General features: G+C 40.5%; 1 protein-coding gene across 16 annotated transcripts in view; it reads left to right on the top strand.

Moving 5' to 3' along the window:
- sulf1 (sulfatase 1) overlaps positions 1-12,330 on the top strand; it is a 334,301-nt gene that overhangs the window by 260,379 nt on the left and 61,592 nt on the right. For all 16 annotated transcript variants that reach the window (XM_072254128.1, XM_072254097.1, XM_072254088.1 and 13 more), the window contains one exon: positions 11,185-11,314. In XM_072254128.1, the coding sequence (XP_072110229.1) occupies positions 11,185-11,314 (130 nt within the window). The remainder of the gene's footprint in view (positions 1-11,184; positions 11,315-12,330) is intronic.

Below are 12,330 nucleotides of genomic sequence, written 5' to 3'. Positions count from 1 at the left end.
TGCCATTTTAGGTGTTCAGTTGCAGAGGTGTAGGTAATGTGGCTAAGAAAACATATGAGATGCTGACTTTCGTTAATTAGGTTATTGAATATAGAGCAGGAAGGTCATGAGGGAGATAGATAAGGTAGATAGAAAGTAAGAGGCTTTTTTTCTCCCCCATAGCAGGGATGTCTAAACCATGAGGACATGAGAGATGAGAAGTTAGAAAGGGTTCTGAAGGGGCATCTTTCTCACAAAGATTCTGGAATGCTTTACCTAAAGCGCTCTCTCTCATAGATACTCTCACGGCATCTAGACAGCTACTTGAATTTCCAAGGCATAGAAGGCAATGGGCCTAAAGTAAGTAAATGGGATATACCAGCAAAGAGTGGCAGACACATTGTGGGCCAAAAGTCCTGTTTCTCTGCTGTGTGACTCTATAACTCTTTTTTGATTTGATTTCTGATTCTCTATGACTCATTGATTCTCTTTTGATCTGATTTGATTTGAATATGATTCCTCTTTTGAAATCTGTATTAACTCTGTTATTCTATAATTTCCTTAAGGAAAATAGATTTGAGCATTTTTCCTTCAACAGATCAGAAGTAGAATCAAATTTACTATCACTGAAATATGTCATGCAATTTGTTATTCTGCAGCAGGGGGACAGTGCAATACATAAAAATTACTCTAACTTACAATAAGAAATCTATACAATAACAATATATAAAAACAAACAATGCAAAAAGAGAGCAGATTGGAGATGTGATGTTTATGGGTTCATGGACCATTCAGTAATGTGATGGCAGAGGGGAAGAAGATGTTTCTAAAACTTGGTTCATGTACCTCCTCCCTAATGGTTGTTTGAGAAGAGGGCATACCCTGATGGTGATGGTCCTTCATGATGGATGCTGCCTTATTGAGGCATCGCCTTTTGAAGATGACCTCCATGGTGGGGAGGGTTGTGCCCATGATGGAGCTTGCTCAGTCCACAGCTTTTTTCCAATCTGGTGCATGGGCGTCTTCATACCAGGCAGTGAAGCAACCAGTCAGAATGCTCTCTAATGTACTAGTCGGTATTTCCCCACATTCACTCTCCCTACTTTTTGTTAAATATTGATGTTACATTTGCTGCAGTCTGTGCGTACCATTCCGGAATCTCTGGAATTTTGCAATGTGGATAGTGGGACAACCTGCTCCCCTTATCTCCATGAGCACCTCTTTCAAGATTTTAGCACACATGCAGGTCCTTGGGGCCTGGAGAATTAACAGCTCTCAGTCCCATTAATTTCTCTACCAATTGTTATTTTGCCAATGCTAATTTCTTTCATCTAATTAATTCTAGACCTTTTGTTCTGTGCTACTTCAGAAAGTTCTCTGTATCTTCCACGAGGAATTGACTCAAAATATTCATGTCCTTATTTACCAGTTACACCATCTGTTTCAGATTGTAGGGATTGTTTATTTTTCCCTATATTCCACAGAAGTGCTACTAATTACTCTTATTATTCTGATTTCCTTAGTTAAGTTTTGGTCTTCCTTTGCTGAAAGCCAAAATGTTCTGAACCCTCTTTTCTATTAATAACATTATGAGCCACTTTATCTGATTTAATACAGTCTTTAACTTTTTCTGTTGTATTTTGAGCCTGAAGAGGATTATGCATGTCTTGTAAATTACGTATTAAATTTATAACTAGTCACTACTCGTTTACATTCATACCTTTGAATGTATTTTACTATCTATCGTATCCAACCTTCTTTTTACCATAAAAGGAAGCATTTCCTTTGCTTAGATTTAAGACCCTTTCGTGTGGATAGCCAGAGGTTTTTTCCCAGGGCTAACACGAGGGGGCATAGTTTTAAGATGCTTGGAAGTAGGTACAGAGGGAATGTCAGGGTAAGTTTTTCACACAGGGAGTGGTGTGTGCGTGGAATGTACTGCCGGCGATGGTGGTAGAGGCAGATACAATAGGGTCTTTTAAGTGACTCTTAGATAGATACATGAAGCTTAGAAAAATAGAGGGCTATGCGGTAGAATAATTTCTAGGCAGTTTTTAGAGTAGGTTACATGGTCAGCACAACATTGTAGGCTGTAGGGCCTGTAATGTGCTGTAGGTTTCTATGTTCTACATTCAGAAAAAAAACTAAATCACTTTTACTCTTTAGGGAACTGTGATTATAAGATGATTGGGTTTTGTGCAGTTTCCTGAACTTCCAGTTTGTTAATCAATTCTTTCTTAAAGCAAAATACCAAATCTGAAAGAGCATGGTGCCTTACTGCTTATTCAATATACTGATCTAGAAACACACCTTGTTTACACTTCATGATTTGGGTCTTCACACTTAAGATTACTAATTCAAATCCCATGTTTTAGGGAACTTCACTTTTGCACTTGACAGACTGGCTTAAATTTTTCTCTTTGGGAAGAGAGAATTTTACATGAAGCACTTACGTAGATGTGGCTGCCATAAGTTGTACAAGGTTAACTTCAATAAATTTTCTCTGTTGGAGGTGCGTTCTCCTGGATTATAAAGCAGATTTCCATGCATATTAGACAAAGGGCTCCTACATCGTGTACTACAAACACGAAGAAATAAGTTACGTGCTGAAGGCTTGACTGGATTCTGAGTGTCAGAAATGCAATCTATTAAATTATTAACTTCCATAGAAACTCTTACATTCACTTTACTTATGTAATTAATAGATGTTATTAAAGTTCACTCTACTTGCTGTCAATCACAACAACAGTTCGCTAAATCGTTAATGTAGCAACCCTGCTTTCATCACCTACCAGTGACAAACACAACTGTCAATGGTGGCATTAGTAAAACAGACCAGGACACAGTCCTTGTGGAATTAAAGTCCCTTCTTCACACCAGGGACACCCTTTAACCCTGATCTGCAGATGTTCTAAATGCAATGGTCTAGTATAGCTCTACAAGTTCAGCACTGGGCATCCATGAGGTGCCCATCAGCAAGCAACACAGAGTAAAGCACCACAATCTGTAATTTATTCATTCAGAATATTCTTCACTCTACCATTGCTATCCAACCAGGAGATCACACTGATCAAATGAGGCATGCAGAAGCACATCCCAGTGAGGCTGCAAAACAGGATTTCTCATGTGCTGAACAGCAAACACCACATGCAAATCCCACAACCAATGGGTCAGATCAAAGATCTGTACTTCTGCCACATCCAGTTGTGAATGGTAGCGGACAATCAAACAGCTAACAGTAGGAGGCTTTGAGAACATCTCCACCTTAATGATGACAAGTCCCAGCACATGAGTGTGAAAAATAAGGTTAAAGTATTTCAACCACCTTCTGGCAGATAGATTCCCACAGTCACAGAAGCCAATTTGATTCACTCCACGAGATACCAAGAAATTTGTGAATCACTAGACTGAACAAAGATAACATTCATGATGATCAAGCCTCATCCTGATGTAATACTGAGAACCTGCCTAGCTGTGCCTCCAGCCAAGCTGTTCGAGAACGGCTACAACCCTGGTATTTACTCAGCAGTGTAGGAGATTGCTCAGGGCTGTTCCGGTAAGATGACAATGCACTCAGACTCAGCGGCCTCTCTGGATCCAAACAAAGGCGTAATTATTCATCCTACATGTTCTTCTACGATCGTAAGGTTGCTGGATGTTCAGAACACCAAGTACAGCAGGTCTACTGCACTAGTGAGTTGCTTGATAGCGGTTGAGCAAGACTTGTTGTGCACCATGTTGCAGCCTGAAACAGCCACCTGGGGAAGAAGGCATCAGAGACGATGCATGGAGGTGGTGTGCCGTCCAACAAACAGTGTAATTGATTGGCTTGAATGTTTTTTATTATGATCGCAAGATTTGTGGGCAGAACTGAAAAAGCATGTGCGAGCAAGGAGGTCTACAAACCTGACTCAGTTATACCAGTTCCGTCTGGTGGAATGGAACAAAATTCCAGCAACTTACTGTGAGAAGCTTGTGGAAGGCTACACAAAATGTTTGACCCAAGCTAAACAATTTAAAGGCAATGCTACCAAATACTAACTAAGTGTATGTAAACTTCTGACCCACTGGGAAAGTGATGAAAGAAATAAAAGCTGAAACAAATCATTCTCTCTACTATTATTCTGACATTTCACATTCTTAAAATAAAGTAGTGATCCTAACTGACCTAAGACAGGGTATGTTTTCTAGGATTAAATGTCAGGAATTGTGAAAAACTGAGTTTAAATGTACTTGGCTAAGGTATATGTAAACTTCCGACTTCAACTGTGTATATATATATATATTTTAATATAAAGAAGACAGTCTAACACCCAATGTGCAGAGAATAAAAACCACATCTTGCCCATAAAAAGAATAAAATGACCCATAAAAAAGACCATCAGACACCCAATGTGCAATGAAAAAAAAACATGCAAACAGTAACCACAAGCAAATAACATTTCTGAACTGAGGTCCGCAAAGGGAATCCCATAGTTCAGTGCAGAGCTGATGGAGCCGTGATCAGAACCAGCTTGTACTTCATCTCAAGCCTTGACACCCAGACCTTTTCAATCTGGCCTGGTGCTTCAATCTCCATCTGAACAATGGGTTTTGCCTCTTGGATACGTCAGACCTTGCCACATCGATTCAGCGTCTAAATCTACGTCCGAACATCAGTGATTTAAAGGAAGACAATTAGGTATGATTTCTAAATGTGCTGAGGATGCAAAGAAAATTAGGACATTACAGCGCAAAATTCTTAGGCAGTTTTATATATGTAGCTTGGGTGCCTAACAATTTTACACAGTAACACTCACAACACGCTGGAGGAACTCAGCAGGTTGGGCAGCATCTGTGGAAATGATCAGTCGACGTTTCGGGCCGGAACCCTTTGTCAGGACTGTAGAGGGAAGGGGCAGAGGCCCTATAAAGAAGGTGGGGGAAGGGTGGGAAGGAGAAGGCTGGGAGGTTCCAGGTGAAAAACCAGTAAGGGGAAAGATAAAGGGGTGGGGGAAGGGAGGCAGGGAGGTGATAGGCAGGAAAGGTGAAGGAAGAATAGGGGAAAACACAATGGGTAGTAGAAGGAGGCGGAACCATGAGGGAGGTGATAGGCAACTGGGGGAGGGGGCAGAGTGACATAGGGATAGGGGAAGGGAGGGGGAGGGGATTACCAGAAGTTGGAGAATTCTATGTTCACACCAAGGGGCTGGAGACTACCTAGATGGTATATGAGGTGTTGCTCCTCCAACCTGAGTTTGGCCTCATCATGGCAGTAGAGGAGGCCATGTATGGACATATCTGAATGGGAGTGGGAAGCAGAGCTGAAGTGGGTGGCTACTGGGAGGTCCTGTCTGTTTTGGCGGACGGAGCGGAGGTGCTCGACGAAGCGGTCCCCAATCTGTGTCGGGTTTCACCAATGTGGAGGCAACACTTCACTTGTGAGTCCGTTGGGGTCATCTATTGCATCCAGTGCTCCCGGTGTGGCCTCCTCTACACAAGATGATGAGAGGCATTGATTGTGTGAATAGACGGAGGCTTTTTCCCAGGACTGAAATGGCTAACACAAGAGGGCAGTTTTAAGGTGCTTGGAAGTAGGTACAGAGGAGATGTCAGGGGTAAGTTCTTTTATGCAGAGAGTGGTGAGTGCGTGGAATGGGCTGCCAGTGACGGTGGTCGAGGCGGATACAATAGGGTCTTTTAAGAGACTCTCGGACAGGTACATGGTGCTTAGAAAGATAGAGGGCTGTGGGTAACCCTAGGTAATTTCTAAAGTAAGTACATGTTCGGCACAGCATTGTGGGCCGAAGGACTTGTATTGTGCTGTAGACTTTCTATGTTTCTATGTAACAGAAGCAAGTGATGGGATGATCTTCGTCTTGATTTCAAAGGAGTCCATGAACAACACGTATTAGTTGCGAGAGATTTTTTTTGAAAAGTGAGGGGGCAATTTAAGAAGATGTTCTACAGAAGAGAAAGAAACCAAGGGTTATGTTTTGCATTCTGAGCTGAAAGTAGAAAAGTGCAAGTGTTTTTGGCAGGTCAAGGTAAGGTCAGATAATCTGTCATTGAGCCCTGCCAAATCCAGTAGTCAGAAACCAATTTCAGCTACATCCTGTCAAGTCTGTCTGTGGTGGACTCGGAGAGCAGAGTTAGACATACAGGCAGCATTTAGAATTTATGTTAGGAATACTTGGTGCCAAATAATTATTATTCTTTAAAGATCTTTTTAAAATGAAGGTATATGGTAGATTCTGGTTAATAGGGACACATTCGGACCAGTAAATTTTGGCCCAGTTAAGTGACTGCCCCAATTAGCCGAAGTTTCATGGAAGTAGTTAAAAAGGTATAAAAAAGGCAATCTACTGTTTAACTGAGTAACAAATTATGTATTTCAATGAAATACTGAACAAATTAGAATCCACCAATGCTACAATAGTATTATAAAATGATGTATTAGTCCGTAATAGTTATCGACGGAGAAACTCATTCAGTGTATGTTGCCATGTATAGAGTGTCCATGGAGGGGTAGCAGCTCTGGAGGGGGAGCTTGTCATGTCTGTTTTGGAGTAGCTCACTCACCTTTGGCCCCCACTGGACACTCAGCTCTCATATGTCACTCCAAGTAACCGTTTGCATGCGACACTTTGACAGGCAGGCTAAGCAAGCTGAGGGTAGCTGGCAAGCATCATACCCTGGTGAAATAGGGACTTGCCTGTCCTAGTATGTGAAGGCAGCTCCTGTGGGATCAACAGTGAGATCTAATGGCAAAGAAGGCTGTTCTGCAGCACCTTGTGGAGAGTGGAGGGCATGGTAAGGTTAAAGAAGTCATGGTTATCCACTGCAACCAGGGAAGACCCCAGTTTGTGATGACTACTCGTGCCACTGGACCCAGACTTCCAAGGTTGAAAGAGTGGAACAGTCCTAGTGCAATGACTTTTCAACTTTAAAACACCTGCTACTCCAATTTCCCTGCTATCATTGGATACAATGGACAACCAACATGCTGCTGTGTACTTTTAATTGACTGTGAATAAACAAAACAGCGCAGACACCTGGTGTGGATAATGACTGCCTTTATACAATTCTGTCAATGATTGTATCCTCCAAATCTTCATTTTCATTACAACATTCAGCATTATTGTTGATATCTTCAAATTCATTATACCTCCTAACTTGCTGAAGTAGTGAAATTGTTTCATTTTTACTCCCAGCCCTTTCTGACATCTCCAGACCTGAATGGTTAAAACCATAGTGAACAAAACAATTCTGAATTCTCCCATTGCTTATTTCTCACCAACCATCAGTGACACAAATCACTGTTTTTTGAACAGAAACACACGCAACTGATGCTAATAAAAACTTGTTCGCTTTAAACACAGTGTAGTGTCTAAAGGTCACACGTTCACATGACTGATACTAGTTAGAAACTCTTCAGCAAAAGTCTCCTATCCCAATTAAGTGGCATAGTGGCCCAATTAAACAAAGGGAATCCCAGTTATCTTTTCAATTTGTTTTTGTTTTTTGAGAGTTGTCCCAAATATGCACCTGTTTCGATTAACTGATGGCCCAACTAATTGGAATCCACTGTATTTTCTCTGCAAAGTGGTGAGTGTCATTAGTGCCAGTAAGTCTAATTAACAAGTGAGTGGGACATGAAGGAAATCAGGGTGAGTGGAATTCATTAGTTGTTTTAGTGATGTCTCTTCAATTGCCTATGTTCAAATATAATTGAACTTGTTAAATATCAGAATCAGGTTTAATATCACTGCCATATGTTGTGAAATTTGTTGTTATGCAGCAGCAGTACATTACAATACATAATAAAAAACTGTAAAATACAGTATGTATATTTTAAAAATTAAATCAAATTAATTGTGAAGAAAGAGAAAAAAATAGTATGGTAGTGTTCATGGGTTTAATATCCATTCAGAAATCCAGTGGCAGAGGGCGAAAAGGTGTTCCTGAATCAGGCTTCTGTACTTCACTCTTGATGGTAGCAATGAGAAGAAGGCATGTCCTAGATCATGGGGACTCCATAATGATGGACGCCGCCTTTTTGAGGTGCTGCTTCTGGAAGGTGTCCTGGGTGCTGGGGAGGCTAGTACCCGTGATGGAGCTGAGTGAGTTTCTGCAGCTTATTTCAATCTTGTGCAGTGCTTCCGCACCACCACCCCCCCCCCCCCCCCCAACACCATACCTGACAGTAATGCTCATCACCATACATCTGTATGAATATGCAAGTGTCTTTGGTAACATACTGAGTCTCCTCAAACTCCTAATGAAACAAAGCTGTCTTCTTTGTAACTGTACTGATATGCTGGGCCCAGGATAGATCCTCAGAGATTATTGACACCCAGGAACTTGAAATTGCTTACCATTTCCACGACTGATCCCTCGATGAAGACTGGTGTGTGTGGCCTCGTCTTACCTTTTCTGAGCCCCTTCCTGATCTGTGCCCTACTGTCACAAGAAAAATAACAACATGGAAATGTGGTAGTTAAAGTAGCGTGCTGCGACATTGATACTCCCATGGATACACCAGTGTAGTTTTGAATAAATGCTGCTTGTTCTAATTTTGTTTATTTCTTTGCCTAATGAGTACAAGGGTCAGTCTGCAACTTCAGGAAACACACTTGTGTGAGAAATTTCTTACCAGCAGCAACTGTAAAGCCATTTATTTTATTCTGTGTAACTGTCAGGGTTTCAACCTTGTCAGAGAACATTTTAGCAACCTCACTATTCAAAGTATACATCTAAAGGCCTTCAGGCTTAATTGTTCTCAGCGCCAGGTTTTCTGAAAGTTAACATATTCCACTGAGATGGAGATGCGCCATCTTAAAAGGCAGTTGAACACTGATTAAAATCGAGCCCCAAGAAAATAGCACTAAGCCTCTGTCTCACCGCTGTAATGGGAATTGATTTTTTCCCCTCGGTCTCTGATTGGATAGATTCTTCCCGCCTGAAGACTCGATGCGCTGTCTCTAAACTGTGTCAATAATATTAACATGGAGAAGGAATATAAATCTTACTGACAGAAAACTGATGTTCACATCTGAGTGCCTGTATTAGTGAAACCCATGCAATATGCATTAGTAATCCGACAAGTTGGTAGCGGGTTACTTCGAAAGTTGAATAAGTAACTTCAGCTCTGCAAATTTTGCTAAGGTCACACTGAGAATGGCTTCAAAAGACTGGAACTAACAACTTTGGTGTGCCAGTGCACTTAATGTAGAAATAAAACACATTTTCCATTTGCCTTCAACTCTTCTCTCAGAAAGTAGTGTGTCGTACTGGGCTATGTTATAATCAACACCGAACTGTCTGCAGTAATGCCATTGTACCAGTCTCGACAATGTGACCCCAGTGAACAGAAACCAGTCTGCTTAATAATCATCTCAGGTTTTTGTTGGGGCAATTGGACCGCTCATCCATCTGTGAAACAGGAAATGTGACCACGGCAGAACCGAGCCCCCATTTTATTTCAGAGAATGGGAGAACGAGGAACTGGGCAAGAAATCACAGTCACAATGAATTGCACTTTATCCTTAATATGTCATCCCAAACTTCATTTGCATAAATTAACACCAGCATCAAGACAGTCCACAGGATGACTATTTCTTGATTCTATTTAAACCCATAACGATAAATACCTGCACAGAAACGGCACCCCATTTCCACAGAAGCCAGTGTAGTAACAAGATCATAATTGGTGTCACTATCTGGTGTGAGGATATTCAGCAAAAAATCTCTGTAAAAGTTTCTCATTTTACTTTATCAAATAGAAAATCGCTTATGCAGCGTATACAGTGTATTCCAGTTAATTGAGTCATCGGTTAATCGGGACAGCTGCTTATTTGAGACAACTCCTAAAGAACAAAAACTAATCAAGAAAATAGCCAGGAATCCCTTCATTTATTTGGCTTGAAGATACCAGAAAAGGCCGTGAGTGAAAATGGAACTTTTCACTACTTCAACAAGTTAGGAATATGAACAGTTTGAAAGTATCGTGAAAACTGCCTAGCGGATTACTGGCACCCAATTGCCCACCATTGAGAACATCCACCATAAATGCTGCCTGGGCAGGGCGAAAAGCATTATCAAGGATGCATCTCATCCTAATCATGGACTTTTTACTCTCCTCCCATCCGGAGCCTCTGCTCCCGCACCAGCAGGCACAGGAAGAGCTTCTTCCCTGAGGCTGTGACCCTGCTGAACCTCACATCACAGCGCTAGATAGTATTGCACCCATATTGTACTGTCTCAGTGCTTTTATATTTGTGTGCTGTAGCACTTACTTTTTATTCGCAGTTATTTTGTAAATAACACTATTCTTTGTATTTCTGGTCAGATGCTAACTGCATTTCATTGGCTTTGTCTCTGTACTCGGCACAATGACAATAAAGTTGAATCTAATCTAATCTAAATCTAATCATCTTGAATGTCACAATGAAAAAGAAGATTTGGAGCATGCATTTGTAGATAGTATTGTATGAAGGCAGTCCATTACCTGCAGTAGGTGTCTGCACTGATTTTGTTCAGTGTGTACACTGGATGAATTCCTCCATCGATAACTATTAGGAAGTAATACACTATTTTACAGTACTGTAGTACTATTGGTAGTGTTCTAATTTGTTCTGTATTTCATTTAAATACATAATTTGTTACTCATTTTGTCCTTTATACACCTTAGCTATTTCCATGAAATTTTGGCTAATTGGGATGGGCACTTAATTGAGCCAAAATATAACGGGTCCCAATGTGTCCCAATTAACTATATCCACTATACTGACTAATTTTATATATGTGCTTCATGAAGTGACACTGTGGTTAACTGACACAATACTGGTTGCAAATTTTACACAAATCAATAATATTCTTCAAAACTCAAAAGAGAATGAGGATATCATTGTCAGGGTCTTTAATTGCAATGTTAGGTGAATACAGTCAAGTTATTCCAAAAGCTGAAAAGAAATGGCCTTCTCTCTGGGAAGCAACCCTTCATTCTGATTTGACTGTCCTTGTGGATCTCAAAATTCCTTTGCCTTTGAAGGTCATGTACCAAACTTATTTGCAGGGAAATATTGTGCAGTTTTTCAGAAAATCTGGTACATCTTTTCTGGTTACCAGCTGAAATCAAACTCTTGCAGCTGGCCTGTACTCTTAAAACAAGCTGTGATCAAACATTACTCACATAGTTCACACAAACATTGTTCATTTTTCCAGCAAACTGCTTCGTAAGAAGGAAGATGGAACTGGTGATGCCCAACAAACAAACTATCTACCTAAATATGAAAGAGTAAAGGAGGTCTGCCAACAGGCAAAGTACCAAACAGCCTGCGAACAACCTGGACAGGTAAATGACAGTAATCATGAATGAGACTATGCTGTGCCTGGTTGTAGATCTACAGCTTAATATCAGGGAACAAATTAAAGTATTGTGTAAAGCATTAGAGAATGAAAGCATGACCGGTATAGGAAATGAGATGAGGGGCCACTCACCATTAGCATCAATGTTCAATTTATTTTGCTGGTCTCTTTGAAGCTTTATGTCAGTTGCTTGGTGATTACAGCAATCACACAGCTACTACCCGTTGTTTGCCAATTTGTTGAAGTTTGAAGTTGTTTAACATAAAAGCATTAACTACAAAGACCAGGTTGTAAACTTAATTATAGCTTCAATTATGCCATGTGATCACCACCAATTCCCTGAGCACAGATGTCACAAGCCACCTGCAAGCAGAAGATAAAACAGCTATGGCTCTGAGAACAGAGTCTTTGATGTTATTATTCCAATACCAAATATATAATTGTTTTGTATTCTTTAAGATTGATTCCTAAGAAGCCCCTAGGTTGGTCACCAAAACTTATGCCATCTAGGCCAATACTTTTGTACAATGATATGTTTCATTTATTTTGAGAGAAGAGATTAAACCGAGGGCTCACTCAGCTCAAACATCCCGATTCCTTGGCAGTAATTGAAGTGAAGAAGAATTCAAAGATTCAAAGTCCATTTATTCTCAAAGTAAGTATGCAGTATCCAACCCTGAGATTCGTCTTCCCACTCATCTTTAATTGGGAATTCTCCCTCTGCCAGGTGAACATGGGTCCATAGCCAATCCATAAATATATATATGCGTGTGTAGAATTAATGCACAATTTTTGGCAAGATTTGTCTGACTTGTGTTATTTAAATAGGTTTAGGAAAGGCCTTAGTTCAGAACATTTTTCCACAGTGCAGACACTTCTATGTACTATGTACAGTGTTGATTATAACCCTAGAAACAAATAAGATCAGATTCTCTAGACTTATACAGTGATGCCAATGGGTACACACATACACATTGAAATTGTACATTCAAAATTTATTTT

The sequence above is a fragment of the Mobula birostris genome, chromosome 1 (assembly GCF_030028105.1).
Source record: "Mobula birostris isolate sMobBir1 chromosome 1, sMobBir1.hap1, whole genome shotgun sequence".
NCBI lineage: Eukaryota > Metazoa > Chordata > Chondrichthyes > Myliobatiformes > Myliobatidae > Mobula > Mobula birostris.
This window is presented reverse-complemented; position numbering and strand designations above follow the sequence as displayed.